Source organism: Myotis nattereri (assembly GCF_964212035.1).
Source record: "Myotis nattereri genome assembly, chromosome: 7".
Taxonomy (NCBI): domain Eukaryota; kingdom Metazoa; phylum Chordata; class Mammalia; order Chiroptera; family Vespertilionidae; genus Myotis; species Myotis nattereri.
Window position 1 is genome coordinate 37,802,391 of NC_138082.1, and position 21,897 is coordinate 37,824,287.

The 21,897-nt window shown below is 38.2% G+C and overlaps 1 protein-coding gene across 2 annotated transcripts in view; it reads right to left on the bottom strand.

Moving 5' to 3' along the window:
- Positions 1–335: 335 nt before the first annotated feature.
- The window catches only part of PPP1R1C (protein phosphatase 1 regulatory inhibitor subunit 1C), a 103,564-nt gene continuing 82,002 nt past the window's right edge, over positions 336–21,897 (bottom strand). Inside the window, exon 5 of one of the 2 annotated variants that reach the window (XM_081095127.1) lies at positions 336–1,033. In XM_081095127.1, the coding sequence (XP_080951253.1) occupies positions 945–1,033 (89 nt within the window). In that variant the 3' untranslated portion in view covers positions 336–944. The remainder of the gene's footprint in view (positions 1,034–21,897) is intronic. The other variant, XM_081095128.1, reaches the window with a different exon arrangement.

The following is a 21,897-nucleotide window of genomic DNA, read 5'->3' on the forward strand; positions in this document are numbered from 1 at the left end:
GCGAGGCCTCAAGACCCTATCCATGCACAAATTTCGTGCACTGGGCCTCTAGTATTTAATAAATAATACTGTCTTAGAAAACCTTGCTTTATACTACTGCTTTATCTTCTCTGACAGTTTTATAGTAAAGAAATTATTTTTCCTTTATTTTCATAACCCTCAGCAATGTGCCTTACTAGAGATAAACCGGTTAAAAAAATAATTGTTGAATTAATCAATGACTTCAGGCATGAACTAATAGAATTTCTTATTTATGATAATAGAAGATTTATAGAATGCTAATAATTAATTAAAATGCAGTAGGGAATATTTTCAAATAATAACAAAAAAACATTGCAGGGCAGATTTTGCATATTTTATTTTAGATTTAGCATTTTTCTTTTTTAATAACTAAAGACTAATATATGGTGGTATTTTGAATCAAGAAATCTGTCATTTCTTCATCACTTTGAAATAAATATTATGTACAGATCAACTTAAAAGTTAACAAAAATATTAAATATTGATATTCATGAAATATTCGTCTATAAGTTAAACCCAGACATACATTCATGTCTAAATGTATTTAATATTTACTTTTTACTCTTAAATTGCTGCTATTTACATTTGACCTTAGAAGGCAAACTATGTCAGTAGGACATCAGCAATTAAGCTCAGCAGTTTTAAAGTTAGAACACTCCCAAGTTTGCAAATGTCAATGTCATGAAAGAGAAAAACCCCTGTAAAATAAGTGCTTGTTCTTTACGTGTAAGTGATATGGAACAATCTGTACTTAGTTCTCAAGTTCAATCAAGGAGGGCTTCTGAGGAGGTGTACTACTACGGTATGAGTGTGGAGAGCACAGGTGGAGAATGCCTCTGGAAGTCAAGCAGTAGCGTCCGTGGGTTATTCAGAAAAGTTAATAGTTCATACTCCCAAGAAGCCCTCTTGTAGCAGACCCGTAATTAATGGTCCCATTGCTTTTCTCTTTCGTTGACACCTTCTTCTTCTTCAGGGAATGCTGATTCACTCTGGCCTTTCAGGTGTTTAACCCCTGAAATGATACAAATGAATTTCAGTGAAATTTATCCTGACAGATACACTGCTTTGCTGCTAGAGATAAAGAAAATGAGTGGAAAGTTTTCGCTGGGGTATATGTGTTTTCTCCAAGAATCTCAACAATCTAATCCTATGCAAACCTTTTAATTCACCAAGGAATAAAGACATACCCAGCCAAATTTCCATGAGAGGCGGCCAATTTTTTATAATGTAATCTTCTCCATTAAGAATTGCATCACAGCCTGTTAAAAACCTGTTAACCGAAAAATCTGCTCACAGGCTCTTATTGTAACCCTGATATATCATTTTAGTTCAAATATTTCTTTTGGCATCTCTGGACTCTATTACAACGAGAACCACTGAAACCCCTAGGAACAAAGGGGCTGCTGTTTGCCATTTCATTGTAATGTGTAAACAACAAAAGAATCATAATATTGTTATTGGGAATAGGAACATACTTATAATTATGAAACCTCTGTACTCAAAGTTCTTCAGTAACTTCCCTTACCTCCTACAGAGAGAAAAAAAATTGGCATACCTTTGCCTGCTGTACAGGCTTATGTGATCTGGCCTCTCCCTACTGATTTGGCCTCATTTCTCACCGGCCCTTCCTGCTTTCGCCTTTCACAGTAATTTACTCTTTAACAATACAACCTACTCTTCCCTATTCCCTGATCAGACCAGGTTCCATCAAGCCTCCATGCTTTCCTTGTTCTATTCTCTGACAAATGGTTTCTTCCTACTCACCCACCTGGTAATCTCCCACTCATCCTTCTGGTCTCAGCTTGCCTCCTCTGTGAAGGTTCCCTAATTCCCAAGTGGAATGACCTAGATCTTTCTCATATTCCCCCACTGCTCTTGGGTCACTTGCTCTTGTACCAATCACCCAATAGAACCGTATTTGTTTATCTATCTTTCTCATAGAACAAACATCTTGATGTCAGGATTATGTAGTTTCACTGCGGGGTTCTAGACGCAGTGCCTGGCAAATAGTAGGTGCACATTAATATTTATTGCATAAATGGTTGATAGAATTAATGAAGAAACAAACAATTTGGTATATGTTTTTGGCCATTCCACACTAATGTATATTTGGGTTTTTTTCAAAATTAATTCAAAGTTGGAATATAAATCAGAAGACAACTACTACAGCCAGATCAATCTACAAAATTATCTTTATGCTAGCTGACACTCTGTGCATATGGGAAATCTTATACATATTTTTTATTTTAGAAAAGTGGTTTATGAGATTTTCATAAGTACTACTGAAAAACATACCAGTTAGAACTGATAAATGAAAGGAAGTTGCCGCTCATGCTTGCTATGAAACAAAAAAACTGGGGGAAACAAGTGTGGTGTTTCATGTACTGCAGTGAGCAAGCTTCAGAGTGCTGTTTGGCAAAGAATGACATCCTTGGGCTTGGTGGATTATCTTGCAAAAATATTTGATCAGTTGTAATAATATTTAAATACTTTGATTTGATCCACAAACACAAATCACTCCCAATTCCTGTTGACTCAAGACTGTAGAGAGACGTTTGTTATTAACAAATGGAACTTTTTTCGTATTATTGCAAATTCATGGGTAAAAAAACCAAAAGTCTAAATGCTAAGGAGAAGGGAAGACGTTTAAAAAGCATCCAGTTAATTACTGCTAGAGTCTTACATACCTGAGTCACTGACCTCACAACAACCCCTAAGATAAATACCTGGATGGTGAAATTTAGATTCTAAGAAGATAAAATTTGTTCAAGATGATAAGGGTAGTATAGTTATAAGAGAAGGTCTGACACATCATAGTCCCTCCATGTAGAGCGATGGCTGGGTGACTGACTGAGGCATAAAATTCCACTCTCAGAGACTCCAACTTATTTTCACTTTTAGCTTTATGGACACTGACCTAGGTTTTCCTAACATCCTCTAGGACTTATCAGGGATACAGGACCTATGAACCCGGCTCAGATGATCTCAGGATTCCCTCTAAAATATTAAAGTACAGTCATCATTCAGCTGCCTGCCACTTTCTCTCCTGCGCTGAACTTGTCTGGATATCTCTGGGTTTGCAAAGGTCCTATTGCCTCCAAGCTCATCCCTTCCATCCCTTCCAAGAGTGGAATATGCAGTATGAATACATGAAGGTGTCCAGCTACAGAGTAAGAAAGCTGTGTTTAAGACAATTTTCTTTAAATTAGTGTTAATAACTAAATGTCAACATTGATTTGTCTATATTAGGGAGGTTAAACATTTTTAAAAAATCAGTAACCAAAATACCCAACTTATAAAACCACTAACCAACTGTTAATTAATTTTCCATACTTGAGTATAGATCTACTTGCTTACCTTGATCCATACTTAATTCATTTTACAATATTAATGGTCACAAGGTTATATAAGTAAGCCTTTTTAAAAGTAAAAAGGCTTACTTATATAACTCACTGGGACAAACCTTAGAAGGGCCTTTCTTAGGCTTATTTGAGTGTGACACTAACTGTTTCTAGGTAAAAGATTTTGATGAGGCAAGAGTTGGTGACATCACAGAGATGGTCTGTAGAACATTTCTACAAAACCACACACATTTTGGCTCCCAAAGCAGTTTACGCTAATGTCACCTTTCCATTAGATAATGGATCATTGGTAAATTTGTGTTTTGAATATTTTTTCCTATCAGTAATATTTATTTGGTTACAGGTAAAATAATGCTGATATTAAAATGTAAAGTCTGTGAGGGCTAATAAATCTTTCTCCTCACCAACCTCCTCCCATCTCCAAACACACACACACTTCGCTTTTAAATTTTCTTTAAGCCCTCATTTGACATTTGAGTAATTCTGGAGGTGGAAGGAAATCACTTGGTTTGGGGTGTTAATGAGATTCTCAGCCTCCTCCTCTGCCAAGTGCTGATGCTCAAGTAGGAAAACACCTCAACCGCCCAGGGGCTGACTCAGCATGGGCAAAGGGCCTCCTGGCACCAGCACAGACTCAGCCAGCCCTGCACCGGGAAGAAGTCAAAGGGCTCCCCAAAAAACACAAGATAGGTTCTTTCCTCCATAGCAAAATGCACACATGAAAAAGAAGACCACATATAAGAGTGGAATATGCAGTATGAATACATGAAGGAATGAAAAAAAATAGAGTTTGAGGAAGGAAAGTAGACTAAGCAAAAGTTAAAGGAAAATAAATAAGCATTGCCTCCAAACAGAACATAATACTCATGCTCTTCTCCATCCTGTAGATCAGAAGGTTAAATGTGAATTGGATGAGGTTGTGAAGAAGTGGCTGAGTGAAGAATTATGAATAATGAATCCATAGAAGGAGGCTTGTACTTGGCGAACCACAGGTCAATATGATTACCAATACATTTGGAGGGGGAAAGTCAGGTTTATTACATTTGTAGATGGCACAAATCATGGGAGATAAGATGACATAATGAATGACAATACAAACAGTATTCCAAAAGGTTTTAATTACTGAATAGATGGCTTAAGCAATTATGGTAGAGGTCAACAGGGAGTTTTGTTTTTAGAAAGATTATTTTCAATCTAAAATATAGAGACTGAGGGCCACCTAGGTTGGTTATAGGTAGGGGTTTCAGGTGACTACAATTTCACATTGACCCAGTAGAGTCACCTGTTCCTAGGAACAGAGCTCTTGGAGGTTTTGGTGGCATTCCTAACAGCAGAGTCAGCAGTTTAAGAGAGGGAATCACTCTCTAATCATGTGTTAGTCAGAAATTTTCTGGATCATGCTGCCTAACTCCTTTTTTAAAACTATGTTTTCATTGATTTTTTACTAGTAAGAGAGAGAGGAAGGGAGATGGAGAGAGAGATAGAAACATCAATGAGAGAGGAACATCATCAGTTGGCTGCCTCCTGCACATCCCCCACTGGGGATCAAGCCTAAAACCCAGGCATGTACTCTGACCCAGAATCAAACTATCAATCTCCTAGTTCATGGTCTGATGCTTGACTGCTATACCACACCAGCTGAGCCATGCTGCCTAATTCTTGACTCTGAATTTTAAGAGTTTCATTGAAGAAGATAATTGGGATTAAAAGTAGTCTTATGAGGGGAGAAACCAAGATGGCAGCATAGGTAAACACCAGAAATTGTTGCCTCGCACAACCACTTCAATAATACAACTAAAAGACAAAATGGACATCATCCAGAACCACAGGAAGGCTGGCTGAGTGTAAATTCTACAACTAGAAGGAAAGAGAAAAGCACACTGAGACTCAGAGGAGGTGCGGAAGTAAAGTGCAGAGGTATGGAGGCGCACGCAGAAAGGGCTGGCAGCTGAGGACACCATTGTCTTTTTCAATCGGGAGGGAGTCTCAAGCTCCCGACTGCTCTGAACTCCAGTTCAGGGCGAGTCTCTGGGGACCCAGGCTCATATGGGAGAAACTAGACTGTCTGGCATCGGTCGGAACTCAAGGGCGGCTTTCTCTCAGAGGTACTTGCAGCAGTTACCAGGACACTGAGAAGCAGGGCCTCTTAGGGTAGGACTGAGGAGCATCCATAGCTGCTTGCTCTGCCCCGTTGATCCCCTGAGACACCCCCCCACCCAAGCTGTGCGCAGAGGCTTTTGCATATGAAAGGCCTAGCGCTTTGCAATCTGAAAATTACCTAACAAACTGCAGCTGGGTCTGAGAAACCCAGAACTTCAAAAAGAAGGCCCAAGGCCCCACAGCAGCTTGCATTGCTTCACAGCTGGGCTTCTGCTGGGTAGCCTCAGGCAGAGGCTAGATTAGCGACTCCTTAGAGATCCAAGAGCCAGTGTACCCAGTGGTCAGAGTGGGACCATCCAGATTACAACTCCTCAGATCCATAAGGGACACACTCGGGGGGAAGACTCAGTGAGCACCAAAGCCCCACTGAAGCAAGTCTTGCCCCAGAAGGGTGTCTCCAGCACAGAAGTTCTCCCACTGTAGACACAGCTGATTCTCACAGCCAATTGGCCTGGAGGTCAATTCCTCCCAGTGATACCTACAACAATCAAGGCTTAACTACAACAAGACTGTGCACAAAGCCCACAAAGTGGTGCACCAAGACTGTCCACCTCCGGTAATTGGGGAGGCTGAGCCACTGGGCCCTACAGGACACCTAGCACAGAAAGCCACTCTATCAACACAGGGAAGCATAAAAAATGCGGAGACAAAGAAACAGGTCACAAATGACAGAAATGGAGGAAAGCAAACTACTGGATGTAGAGTTCAAAACCACACTTTTAAGGTTTTTCAAGAATTTTCTAGAAACCGCTGATAAATTTAGTGAGACCCTCAAGAAATCTAGTGAGACCCTCGAGGTTATGAAAAAGGACCAACTAGAAATTAAGCATACACTGACTGAAATAAAGAATACTAGGCAGACTCCCAACAGCAGACTAGAAGATCACAAGAATCAAGTCAAAGATTTGAAATACGAAGAAGCAAAATACACCCGACTGGAAAAACAAAAAGAAAAAAAGAATCTAAAAATTATAAGGGTGCCAAAAGAAGAGAGAGAGCAAGATATTGAAAACTATTTGAAGAAATAATGACAGAAAACTTCCCCTACCTGGTGAAAGAAATAGACTTACAAGTCCAGGAAGCGCAGAGAACCCCAAACAAAAGGAATCCAAAGAGGACCACACCAAGACACATTATAATTAAAGTGCCAAGAGCAAAAGACAAAGAGAGAATCTTAAAGGCAGCAAGAGAAAACCAGTCAGTTACCTACAAGGGAGTACCCATACGACTGTCAGCTGATTTCTCAACAGAAACTATGCAGATCAGAAGGGAGTGGCAAGAAATATTCAAAATGATGACTAGCAAGAACGTACAACCAAGATTACTTTACCCAGCAAAGCTATCATTCAGAATTGAAGGTCAGATAAAGAGCTTCACAGACAAGAAAAAGCTAAAGGAGTTCATCACCACCAAACCAGTATTATATGAAATGCTGAAAGGTATCCTTTAAGAAGAGGAGGAAGAAGAAAAAGGTAAAGATACAAATTATGAACAACAAATACATATCTATCAACAAGTGAATCTAAAAATCAAGTGAATAAATAATCCGATGAACAGAATAAACTGGTGAATATAATAGAATCAGGGGCATAGAAAGGGAGTGGACTGACTATTCTCAGGGGGGAAAGGGGTGTGGGAGATGCGGGAAGAGACTGGACAAAAATCGTACACCTATGGATGAGGACAGTGCAGGGGTGTGGTAAGGGCAGAGGGTGGGGTGGGAACTGGGTGGAGGGGAGCTATGGGGGAAAAATGAGGAACAATTGTAATAATCTGAACAATAAAGATTTAATTGAAAAAAAGTAATCTTATGAAATCACTTTTCTAGAATAATTAAATTTGAAACTAGAATGTGTAGCAGAGAGAGAAGAGAGGACAAAAGAGGCTGCTGCTGAATTCCTGAAAGACTGAAGAAAGAAATGCAATTTATTTATGTAGTAGCTCCTGGGGCAGAAAAAGGGTCACTGAAATTTATGTGGTGACGGCCGATTACAGCACAATATAAAGAAAAAAAATTCCTAAACTCTTCATGTTTGCCCAGCAATAAACATGTGAGTAAGCTCCCCATCACTGTGTGTGTTCAAGTCAAAGCTACATTTTGATCTCTGAGGCAAGTTATAGAAGGAACCCTGCATTGAGTAGCAGGGTAAACTAGCAACTACACTGACCCTACGATGTTATTAATGCACAAAGGAGATTTTTTTTTAACTGAAAAATTGCTCTGCTGTGAGTACTCTAAGTTACAAAAAGTAATTATAACAGCAAAAGTTACAAAAAGTAATTATAACATCAAAAGACATAACTGGCCCAAATCTCTATATTTTAAAACTAATTCGCATCGGGAGTAGCACATGTAAATGGATTCATTTTTTAAACCACATACTTTAGATCTTAGAAATCATCTGAAAGCCCTCTAATGAATCTGTGGGTGGGTTATAGGAAGCCTCTGACCTCTCTTGGAATTATATTTATAGTTGCATTTGTGCCTTTTTAGGGAAGAAGGTGCACAGTTTTCCTGTGCACTAGGATTCCTGTGACTATGAATCCTAGTCTAATCTCTGCAATTTAAAGATGAAGGAAGAAATTCAGATAGCAAAATGACTTGCTTAAATTCACAGAGTAATCATTGGCTGAGTTGGGACACAAACCAGGGTCTTTAATTCCTATTGGATGCTGTTCATCTGAGTCGCCAGGACTCAATCTTCCATTGTCATTGATCTTTTTTGAAGTTAAAACCAGAAGGGAAATTTGATTCACAGGATCACGAGACCCTTCTTATTGTTAAGCTCTTTTAAAGGCCGTTACATGGATGATAGATTAGATGTAATTTTTCAGTCTTTGCTGTTGTCATTGTTTTGAATAGAATTCAGGAAATAGAAAATTTTACCTTCCGGGAATGTTTCCAGGATCGAACCCAGTTACAAATAACGTTCAGGTTACTAGAAAGAAGCAGCCTTTCTCTCTGCCCTGCTCACATCTGGGACTAGATTCTGGGCGGCACAGAAATTATATCATGACTTGGTCTGGGCAATGAGACATAGTAGCCATCAAGCAATATGAGTTAATATAAAAAAGCACACCCCTCCCCACTGTGTGTTGAGCATGAGCGAGACACAACTACAGGTCGGATGGTGATGTAGGTCAAGGGATGACTGTGTGGGCATCAGTGAAGTTAATTCATTGAAGAGATGTTATGAACCGGTAGAACAAATAATGCATTTGTAAATCCTGATATGGTAAAGAAGGTCTCCAACTCGGAATATAATTTGAACAGCCATTCATTGAGCAGTGCACTGGCTAGAGTAAAGGAAAGAGCAAATCTTATTTCCATATGAGAAAACTATTTGCAAAAGACATCAGTTTTCTGAAAGCCTGACATATACAAAAGAGTGATTTCAGTGGCCTTAGAAGAAACAGTTTTTTAATGGTTACTTGTGTTTTGACACCAAATTTTATCAAAATAACCATGCTAGGTAAACGTGAAATATATTTAACCTATAATATGGTATGGCAAAACTCCTCAGTAAAGCCCATCATCTCTCAGATTTAAAATGTACTTTACTTTTCTCAAAATGCTGTCACATATAGTTTATTTAATCTTCTTGTCATTGACTTACAATGAAAAGCTCTACTTTAACACACCAAGGATCACAGACATCAAAGGACATTGATATCATGCCAAAGCCAAACACATATATTCTGGACTCACCTTAAATCGATCTCTTTCTACTTTATTTGAAGCAAAGTACATATACACAGCACAGTTAATCTCTGTTCTAACATGGTGACTGGTCAGTTAAGACAAACTGTGAATAAACACACGGGGAAGCATTTTTCTATAGGTGAATCAACGTGTAATATGCTTCTCTCTTCATAATATATAGGAATAGGAACAGCATGTTTATTTGATGCTCATACGTGTTATCTATTTTATGTATATGTTTATCATATATTTTACTAACGCCAGTGCCCAGGGGACTTAGTGAAAGATGGAGCAGTACATACTGAGGCGGGAGGAGGCGCACTTATATACTATTATTGAAAGTGTGGATTCAAGTAAAATCTTTGGAGAGCAATCTAGTCTCACTTATCAACATGTAAAGTGCCCACGTCTTTATCAGTAAGTCTGAGGTTGGGGCCAGGCAAGAATTTATATAAATTTTGTGAGAATCCTGCTACTCGACCTAGAGAGTCACCTTGATAGACTGAGTGCCCCTTTTGCCCTCCACAGTCAAGTGCCTCTCATACCCCCTTTTTCTTCTTAGCTAATGTGTTCTCCATGAACTCAGAAGTAGAGTTAAATTTTTAAGCCTACACATAATGGAGCTAAACTGTGTTGGGCAATTTCACTTTAGAAAGAGACAGAACGGCTCCCTAGTCTATGAGACGACTGCCATTGATTAGACACAATAGCATATCTAAAATAAAGACCGCATCAATCAGCAAAAGTCAGTGGTTAGCCTTGAAAGCACTAAAAATTAAATAATGAAAGGAGGGTTGCATTTATAGCTACGAAAGTAAATGCTGTCTGTTTCTTAAGTGTGTCCACAGGAGGATGCCCTGTGTTAGTATGCTTGAAGGCTTTCTTTCAGGCAGAGTACTTTCTGATGGAAGCCATGGTACCTACAGGGTACCGTAGGCTGTTGCCAGTATATGCCCAGCCACATAACCAAGTGATCCAGTTTTGATTCTAAGTTCACGAGAAATCTTCCGGTAACAGCAGAGCCTGCTGGCAAGAATAGACCCTGACGAGGCTTACTGATAGCTCATGGATATATCTGGGAAAAGACCACCCCAAGCAGCTGGAACAAGAATTGCAAAGGCTTTAAGTTTGGAGCATGCCTGCCATGGTCAAAGAATAGCAGTGAGCCTGGAGTATCAGAAATGAGGTGAATGATGGAGAATAGAAGAAGGTCAGCTTAGAGAGATGAAAGCAGGCAGAGAGAAGGAGGAGCCTGCCCAGGTAGTAGGACCCTATGGGACATTATAAGAGTTTTGGCTGTTATTCCAGGGAGCCACTGGTAGGTGGGTTTATTTTTGTTTTTGTTTTTTTTAGTAGAGGAGCAACATGATCTCATCTACATTTACAAAGAATCATCTGGGTCTGGGATGTAAGGAACTTAGAAGTCACCACTCTGTCATAACAAGTAAAAAAGCTTAACAAACTGGAACAAAAAAGCGAACACAAACAATTCTTAGATCCATTTGAGAAGTAAGGTGACAGGGAAAATCACTGCCAAAATATGGAGAGACAGACATGTGACTACAGACAAACACAAGTTGCTGGGGCAGAAGCTTATGTAGCAACCGGTGCCACAGGGTAGAAAAACCTAAGGTGCAATTGCTGAATGGCTGGAGGCTCAGTGTGAACAGGCTGAGAGATTAAAAACTCTGGGTGGGGTGAGAAGTGGGGGGCCAGAAGGGGACCTCACACTTTCGTAAATTTTACCTCTGGGAGTTCTATTAGTTTCTTGCAATAAAAGTCAAAGAAAAATCTCATGCTTCTGACAGGAAAGGGGAACAGTGGGCATTTTCAAAGAAAGGAAAGCTCTGTTCTTCTTTACAAGGTCTCTCCCCAGAGAAAATGTTTTACCACAACCCAACCTTTGGAGGTTTTATCAGAGTCTAACCTACCTGGGGGAAGGAAATGCCAATTCCACTCCCCTTTAGTATTATGTGTCACCTAATGGGGAGGGAGGCTGAGAAGCACGAGCAAAGGTCATAGTCCAGAGGCACAGGTTCCCACAATTCTTGCATATACTGTTTTGTATTTTAACTCTTTGCTTTTCTGTTTTGGGAGTTTCTATTATTATATCTTTAAGCTCAAATGTTCTTTCCTCATCCATGTCCAGTCCACTGAAGGTCTGATACTGGATATAACTATCAACTCACAGAACTAGCACTTTCCAGTTAAAAAACTATCCTTCTAAAAAAATAATACGAATGAAAACAACAGGAGGTTGAAAAAAGAGATAGAGGAAGACATTAAGAGATGGAAGAACATACCATGTTCTTGGATTGGTAGAATCAACATCATTAAAATGTCCATACTGCCCAAAGCAATCTATAAATTCAATGCGCTTCCCATTAAAATACCAATGGCATATTTCACAGACCTAGAACGAACGTTCCAAAAATTCATCTGGAATAAAAAAACGACCCGAATAGCTGCAGCGATCCTGAGAAAGAACAAAGTAGGTGGGATCTCAATACCAGATATCAAGCTGTGTTACAAAGCCACTGTTCTCAAAACTGCCTGGTACTGGCACAAGAACAGACATATAGATCAATGGAATAGTATAGAGAGCCCAGAAATCAGCCCCAACCAATACGCTCAATTAATATTTGACAACGGAGGGAAGAACATACAATGGAGTCAAGATAGTCTCTTCAATAAATGGTGTTGGGAAAATTGGACAGATACATGCAAGAAAATGAAACTAGACCACCAACTTACACCATACACAAAAATAAACTCAAAATGGATAAAGGACTTAAATATACGACGGGAAACCATAAAAATACTAGAAGAATCCAAAGGCAACAAAATCTCAGACATATGCCGAAGCAACTTCTTCACCGATACAGATCCTAGGGCATTGGAAACTAAAGAGAAAATAAACAAATGGGACTACATCAAAATAAAGAGTTTCTGCACAGCAAAAGAAACCATCAACAAAACAACATGAAATCCCACTACATGGGAGAACATATTTGCCAATGCTATCACTGATAAGGGTTTAACCTCCAACATTTATAGGGAACTCATACAACTCAACAAAAGGAAGATAAACAATCCAATCAAAAAATGGGCAAAAGACCTAAATAGACACCTTTTAAAAGAGGACATTCAGAAAGCCAAAAGACATATGAAAACATGCTCAAAGTCGCTGATCATCTGAGAGATGCAAATCAAAACAACAATGAGGTACCATCTCACACCTGTCAGACTGGCTATCATCAACAAATCAACAAACGACAAGTGCTGGAGAGGATGTGGAGAAAAAGGAACACTTGTGCACTGCTGGTGGGAATGCAGACTGGTGCAGCCACTATGGAAGACAGTATGGAGTTTCCTCAAAAAACTACAAATGGAACTCCCATTTGACCCTGTGATCCCACTTCTAGGAATATATCCCAAGAAACTAGAAACACCAATCAGAAAGGATATATGCACCCCTCTGTTCATAGCAGCACAATTCACCATAGCTAAGATCTGGAAACAGCCTAAGTGCCCATCTGTAGATGAATGGATTAGAAAACTGTGGTACATCTACACGATGGAATACTATGCTGCTGTAAAAAAGAAGGAACTCTTACCATTTGCAACGGCATGGATGGAACTGGAGAGCATTATGCTAAGTGAAATAAGCCAGCCAATGAAGGAAAAATATCACATGAACTCACTCATTTCTGGATAATAAAGACCATTATAAACTTACAAACAAAAATAGATACAGAGGCAGAGCTGCCTCGAACAGACTGTCAAACTACAGCAGGAAGGCCAGGGAGGGTGGGAGGGCAGGAGGGGGGTGGGTAAGAGATCAACCAAAGGACTTGTATGCATGCATATAAGCATAACCAGTGGACATAAGACACTGTGGGTAGGGGAGGCCAGGGGATTGTCAAGGGCGGGGGGGAAAAAAGGAGACATATGTAATACTCTTTGTAATACTTTAAGCAATAAAAAATAAATAAATTAATTAAGTAATTAAAAAATAATAAGAAAAGTTAAAGTTTTAATTTTAACTTGACTTATTCCTTTAATGATGCTCTTCCTTTCTTTAGGTAGATCCAAGTTTCTGATCTTTACAATGTTTCTTCTATCTAAAGAACTTCTTTCATCATTTCTGTCAGGGAAGGTCTACGAGCAACAAATTTCCTCCATTTGGGCATAGTGCGGATTCTACTTCTATAAACTGGCCTGGAAAAAAAAAATACCACTAATGGTATTGATTCTGTATATTCACAGATCCAAATCCCTTACAAGTCAATTTTCATAACACAATCCATTTTTAGAATTGGAGGCTGTGTGTTCTGGGGAGTCACCAACAGCGCTGCCAGATTATCATTAGAAAGGCCAGAAATAAGAGGTATAAGTTTCTCAGGAACGTTTGTTAATTTATCAGCAAGTAACATTATCTCCCAGGCATTCCTGATTCCTGAGTTGTTCTTTGTGAGTATTTCTTGTTTAGTCTTTTTGGGCAATACTCTCTCCCTTCCCCTTGTTGGGGTGAAAGATTATTATCCCACTCACCTTCTCCCAGGAACCTCTCTCTCCACACTCTGATCATGGGATGACAAGGCCAGGCAGACCTGACCTATGCTGTCATAATCCTTCCCCCATGAACTTGCTGTCAGAAACCAAGTCATCATGAGAGAGTTTTTAAATTATAGATAGTACAGAATATTAAAGTTGTTTTTGTTCTTGATAACCATGTCTCCTACTTAAGGTGAGAATTGGTCTGTAGGCGACTGTGGTGAGGATCAATTTGACAGGCAAAATGAATGAAATAGAAGAGATGGCAGCCTCATTTGTTTCTCTTTGTTTTCTGAGGCTCACTGCTGTTCTAGTAGTTTAATTTCCCTAATAACATGAAGTAACCAGGTAAACTTTCCATAGATTTCCCTTTGCCTAAGCTAAGTAGGTATAGTTTTTGACATGTGAAACCTGAAATGTCCTGCATAGTCTTTTCTCTCTGTCTTATATCTTTCCTGGCATCTCCTTTTGGGATGGGAGACAGAAGGATATTCGTTTTTCTTTTTCTTCTTTTTGTTTTTGTTGTTTGTTGTCCATATCTCCAGCTTTGAGTGAAACTTACGCTGAGCTGACCAGACAAAGGTGGGAAATGTTTCACTGTGTTGCCGGGGTCCAACCCCAGCAGGTCCAGGGGTCCCCAAAGGTGTGGACGGAGTCAGCGAGGAAGGAAGGACACGGAGACAGTGTTCAGTTGATCAGCAGCCTAGCCAGGATCTCCAGCCAGGATCTCCAGCCAAGTTCTGGTCTGGATCTCCAGAGAGGTTCTAGTGTTTATTGTCTTGTTACATTCATATTTATACCAGTTGATTTTAATCCTGTCAATTTCTATTACAAAGGTTAGGGAGTTTCTTATCTCCATTCCAGGGAGTAAAGATTATGTAGCTTAAGCATGATTGTTTGTAGTTAAAGTGATTAACTACCTGCCTGGCACTTAGTTAAGGAGTTTCATCCCCTCCTTAACTTCAGGGAAAAATCCCTACCTGGGGAAACAACCTTTCTCGGAGAGGTGACCTTGGTTAAAACACACAGCGCTAAGGGGAGCAAACATATTAAGAACAGTATGCTATATACGCCAGGTCCCTTGAAACATATGCTGTGCAGATGTTTCTATCCTGCAGCGACTGTGTCAAGCAGCAAGGATGGACCGGCTTCGGGCACTGTGTCTCAGGAGTATCTTTCAAGTTACTTCTAAACCTTAGATTCATTACTGAAATTAAAATAATAGAGAAAATTTAGGACAGTTTTTTCACAAAATCATTGTCTCCCTACAGGCAAGGCATCTTTTGAAGGCTAAGTGTCATAAACTAGCAGACCAGAGGTCAAAATTACCACCACTCATTTCATGCTCTCCTTGGTCCCGAGGCAGTAATTTTATTACTACAAACCCCTGAGCATTTATGGTTAGTTCTCGTCGTGTGGACTTTAAAATAACCAGATAAAAGAATTTGAGTGATTCTAAAAGAAGTGTTTTACCCAGAAGTGTCCTAAGCTAGGTTTATAATTTGTCAGTTTTCTCAGGTTAAATATTTGCTTCAACAATTATGGAGATGACATAACCAGATAGTGACACTAATGACTCTAAGAAAATATAGCAAAAGTACTTTTTAAAATCCTCTAATATATTAGCTCATGCTTCAACCTTATCATTATTTCAATTTGGCTTTGAAAATACTAGTAAACAGAATCTATATTCTTTTTTTAAAATATTTTTATTGCTTTCAGAGAGGAAGAGAGAGAGAGAGACATCAATGGTGAGAATCATTGATCTGCTGCCTCCTGCATGCCCCTTCCGGGGATCAAGCCCAAAACCCTGGCATATGCCCTTGACCAGAATCAAACCTAGGTCCCTGCAGTCCAAAGGCCGACAATCTATCCACTGAGCCAAACCAGCTAGGGCCAGAATCTATATTCTTGATGCCATAATGGTTTTTGTTCATATATATTTTTCCCACTCAAATTATCATAACAGGCAATTATAGGTAAAAGTGAAGTTCAGTTTAACCATAATTTATCCCAACTGCCCCATGGGGCATCCAATCCATCTTAGAGTGTAGGATTGTTTTAGAAGCTTGGTCCTCTTTCCTTCCTTTGCACCTTCATTCTACATTATCAATATTTATAGTTATCACCAGCTAACCTGAAACAAGGCTCCCTCTACCACCCATTTTATTTTCCTGATCTTAATTCTATCATCCAGTTTAACAATAATACCTTATATTTTTATAATACTTTTCAATTTTTCAAAGAAAAAAAATGCATGTCATTCTATCCTTTGCATAACACTGTAAAGTCAGAAGGGTTACTTCTATGATCCACATTCCACATTTCACAAAAATGAAAAGTCACCCAAGAAGCCTTGTCAAGTCAATACCAAAAACAGCACCAGGACACAAAGTTCCTGACTTCTAATCTAATTCTTCTCCCACTATGGAATTCAACTTCTCATTCCCTTTAGGCCAAGATAGCATTCTTCTAGTCACAGACTATTCCTAATTAAGGCTTCTCCTTCATGCCTTGCAATATAATAGGGTGAACATTTTAACATCTTTTTCCTGAGGAATATACATTTCTTTATCATATCTCCAAAGATAGGTTCAAGTAATGGCAATTTTAATCCAGGTACCAAGAAAGACCACCCTAGGTGGAGACGTTTCAGGAAATTAGGACTTTGCACTGTTCCTTACCTCATAATATTTAGATCGGTCCCTATTCTCTGCCTCCAGTAGGACTGATTCTACTTAGAAATAAGGCAGATAGTAATTTCAAATATTCTGAAGTGCTTTCCTCATAAATTATGAAAATGTCCTAGGAATTCCAACGTCTCCAAAATGACTTCCTGCACCAATATCATTGCAGCATTACAAATGACCTTTGTCCTGATTTTTTCCCTAGAAATTATGATCACCAACAACATGTAGAGACACATTTCATCTGTTAAAGAGTCAGTTGCTAGAATCAAATTTTTCATCTGTTTTTTCCCCAACAAAGTTATTTTAGGGAACTTATTATGATCTCCAATTATTTTTAGATATTTATTCTTAGGATAATTCTCTCTGTACACAAATAACTGTAGATTAGTGTGTGCTGAGACAGTACAGCTTGTACCTTTTTGTTATAGACCAGATACCATCATAAAAAGCCACATCCATTATATTTGACAAAAATCCAAAAATTTGTTTTGTGCTTTTGCAAGAATACTTTATTATTTATTATGTAAAAATAGTATGTGACCTTTGTTGGAGACCCAGTAAAGTACAAAGTGGACAATAGATCATCTATGATCCCTCTATTTAGTGAAAAATGCTATTAACATTTTACCATTTCCCCTCAGCTGTTATTCCATACATTTTATCACATTAGATCAAAATACAATACCTTTCTGACTTTCTCCATTTAATAGCATATCATAAAAGTAAAGGAGAAGAGATCAACCGAAGGACTTGTATACATGTATATAAGCCAAACCAATGGACATGGACAACAGGGGGATGGGAGCATGAGTGTGCGGGGCGGGGGGGGGGGGAGGTTGGGGGTTAATGGGGGCGATGAGGACACATTTGTAATACCTTAACTAATAAAAAAAATGTTCTTCTTAATATAATATGGTGAATCATTAAGACATTTTATAAATCAACATATTTTAATGGTTTTGTAGAATATTCTTGTTTGAATGTACTGTATTTTATTTAATTTTTAGGTTCTTTGAAAATTTAGTTTGTTTTTAATTGAATTTATTGAGGTGACATTGGTTAATAAAATTATATAGGCTTCTGGTGGACAATTCTATACTACATCATCTGCATATTGTATTGTGTTTTCAGCATCCCAAGTCAAGTCTCTTTCCATCTCCATTTATCCCCCCTTTACCTTCTTCTACCTCCCCTCACAACCTTTCCCTCTGGTAATCACTATACTGTTGTCTGTGTCTAAAGTTCTTTTGTTTTGTTTTTCTTTGCTTAATCCCTTCACCTTCTTCACCCAGTTCCCCAAAACCCTCCCCTCTACAGCTGCCAGTCTGTTCTCTGGATCTATGAGTCAGTTTCTATTTTGTTTGTTAGTTTATTTTGCTCATTAGATTCCACATATAAGTGAAAACATACGGTATTTGTATTTCTTTGACTGGCATATTTCACTTAGCAAAATACTCTTCAGGTCCATTCATGCTGTCGCAAAAGGTAAGATTTCCTTCTCTTTTTTTTATGGCAGAGGAGTATTTCATTGTGTAAATGTACCACAGGTTTTTTTTTTAGCCACTCAACTACTGATAGACACTTGGGCTGCTTCTAAATCTTGGCTATCATAAATAATGCTGCAATGAACATAGGTGTGCATACATTCTTTCAAATTAGTGTTTCGGGTTTCTTCAGATGTATTTGTAGAAGTAGAATCGATGGGTCATAAGACAGTTCCATTTTTAACTTTTTTGAGGTAACTCCATACTGCTTTCCACAGTGGCTGCCCAAATCTGCATTCCCACCAAGAGTACATGAAGGCTCCCTTTTCTCCACATCCTCGCCAGCACTCGTTTGTTCATTTATTGATGCTAGCCATTCTGACAGGTGTGAAGTGATATCGCATTGTGGTTTGCCCAAGGAGATGTATCAGAAAAAATATTGCTACAAAAAATGTCTGAGATTTTCCAGCTTATGTTTTCTTTCTGGGAAGAACATATTTAAATCTTTATTTTGAGCTTACCCTCGTGTGTCGTCATAAGAAGCCGCATCCATCATAAGTGACAAAAATCCAAAATTAATGAGCATGTTTTTCTATGTCCATTACTCAGAAACTCTCCAAATTAAGGAGGGATTGTGTTTCAAAAACATATTTGTAAGGTTTTTGGAACTCCATCTATTTTTCTAGAAGAACACATGTAACAATGTGGGAAATTTAGTTTTATTTTTCTAGGCTATTGACATACAAATCCTCCAGAGGAAAAGACCTACATTTGCTGGTTTGATAAACTCATTCATAGTGAATGCTGGGGCTGTGGGGCCTATGCTGAGATTCAGAGTAAATGGTAAGGTTATTAAGCATGTAACCGGAGAGAAATGCTTGTGCTTTTGAGAGGGAATGGGATCAGCAGGAGCTGGGGAGCTTCTGAAGGAAGGGAGAGGAAGAGAGGACATCTGTTTGATCACGTGTGAGGAAGAAGACACCCGAAAGAAGAGAATGTCTCATGAGAAATTTAAGAGAGTTGACGTTGGAATATTTGACACGAAACCCTCTCCTCAGTTTATCTTGTGAAATTCAGTAAATTCTCCGTTGCTACTTACACATGTATGAAATGAATTTTTCTGGAAGAGCAGGAAGAGAAAAAGGATGGGACCTAATTTGTGTTTTATGATAATTTTTGAGGGAAGCCTGCGACGCCTATTTAACCGATAAAGATCCAGAAATGCAAAACCAACAGCTCCATTTTAAGCCAAACCAGGACTGCTTTGTTTCGGTGACCAAATACATTACAAGTTAGAGTGGGAGGTGCCAGAAACAATTTCTTCAAATTCCATCTGAACCATGGAAAGAGTAAAGGGGTGAACCAGGCGTTCTTTGTCCCTGCAGCAAACTAACTGTAGTCTCATGCCAATTCACTCAAAATTGGTATGGGGGTGTGTGTGAAAAGTGCGGACAGGATTCTCAGTCATTCATTCTATGTATGAGTGATTCCCTAATTCTTATGTTTGCTTATGATTTACTTTAAAACACATCAGAAAAGAGAATATGATCTGCGTGAGTACACGTGTATAGGAGTGAGTATGTTAATTTTATCTACTTCTTAGGGATGGTTGATTAATATTTCAGGTACACTAATAAGGCTAATACTCCAGGAATAGTTTGTTAGCATTTGAAGGATCCTAATAGAAAAATCTACATCAGAGGAGCACCATTTTTAACTCCAATCAATATCAGAAAGTTTATTAATTAGCATATGGTGTGCTAGAAATAATTTTTCTTCAGGAAAATGAGTGGTGTTCAAGATATTCTCATGTAATTGTGAACACAGTGCGTATATGAATAGTGAATTTGAGTATTAAATATTTAGTTTGCAACTTTACATGTTATGGGAAACTTACTGATTACAATCTAAAAGCATTTGACTTTCAAAACCTGGCATATTGCCTAATTTTATTCTTAGAGAAATTAAGATTATATTGTCATGTCAGGAAGGGTACACTGAGACACTGGCCAGGGCTCAAGGTAATTACGAGAAAAGGAAAGTACAGAGATAAAGAGCAATGGGGTGAAGAAACAGGTGATCTGGTCAACTTCATCTCGGGCAAGGACCCAGGGCAGGGTTTAGACTATCTTTTCAAATAAGATCCAGTTTAAAAATTAAGTACAGCATTTAAAGAAACTGAGTTTATCTAGTTATCAGAGGTTAGAGCAGAAAGAAATTCTTGTCTTGTTTTTATCTGCTATAAATAGCAAATGTCACAAAATTTATCACTTGTTTAAGGTTGAAAAAAACATCCTTCACCAACGAACTCTCTGCAGCCTTATTTTAAAAAGGTATATTAACTACATAGCTTCATTTCACATACATGCACAAACACAGTTTTATAGTTCAAGAGAATTGCTTTTTAGTAATGTGACATAGTATCAGGTGGAAAAATGAATTTTGGCTATGGTTCCAAACTGCTACCCAATCAGAATTAGCATATATCTTTATACAAAATATTTTATTGGATAGGTTTAAGTTTCCATAGACAAGAATGTCCAAATGAAACATACAGCACATATACTAAAAGAAAATAAATACATTTCTTCTAGAGAGACTAAATATTTACGCTTGAAAGAATTTGCTGTTGGTCAGGTGTTCAAACAAAAACACATTCAAATGTATAATTTATAAATATGTGCATATTGAGAGAATATTCTATAAGTGTGTGTACAAATGGCAGTATGATTCATACTAATTTTATATTTATTAATTTAGATTAAATAAATATAAATTGTTTTAAAATATTTTTGCAATTAGAGGATAATTCTGGACACACAAAAAACTCAGGAAATTATTTACCTAGAGTAGAAATTATTCAATCTAAATTTCAGAGATTGATATGTACTATTATTGGTTTTAGTAGTAAGAAAGTGTGTGATTGCTAAGACAGATGACTACCAAATTACACGGCAATATAGTGATGGCTATTGTCAAAGGAACATGTTATTCTCTGACTATTTGTGTGCGCTTTAAATAATACATGCTTTATGCTGTGTAATGAAAATGAGACTTTGTATACGGAAATTTCTATACCTGCTTACATTTATAAAAGGCAGAAAAAGCTGAATGTGAGACAAAATACACAATCCTTAAAAAATTATGGTACATGAAATATTTATCTCAAATCTGGCAAAATTTAAAATTTCCTGGAAAAAGGCTAGCTTCTCCAACTTGGAAACATGCATATCTAGCAAATGCTCATGCTTATGCTTGGAACAATTTAAGATGCCAAGAGACTTGTGGTAGTTGGGCCAGTCAAAACCACAAGTAAGAATTAATCTCTTCCTCTTACTACCCTTCCGAGCTACTGCTGAGTGGGAGTGGTCTTTAAGGATTTGGCTCTGTATCTACCTAACACTTCGAACCAGAAGTGACTACCGATAGCCCTTTCCATGGCAGTGCTTAGTTGTTCTTGGGTCGAAATAATATAAACAGCTGGGATCTGTTTCAGAGTTGTCTGGCTCCAGCTGGACATACTTTGAAAAAAAACAACAAAAAAACTCTTGTTCAGAGGAGGATTTTCACTGTAATCACAGAATTTAGTTTACAAAACTGAGACATAAATGATGTTTCTGCACAGAACTGGTTTGACCTGGTTGTCCAGCTAGAAGGAAGCCTAACTGCTTATTCTTTTCTCCAGCATTTAAAGTTGTCTCATTTTATTAGAAGGGCCCGGAGACCTAAGTCCTATTGGTAATTTGCTAAAATAGTGTAAATTAATTCAAATAAGAAATGTTGCATGCACCAAGGAATAATTGATGCATTTAAATATAGCATGTTTATAGCATGCTTGCTAGTAGCAACTCTATTAGCAAATTTGTTTTTCTTAGTCTTGATTATATTAAACTAAACATGTAGAGCAAAGAAAAGAACAC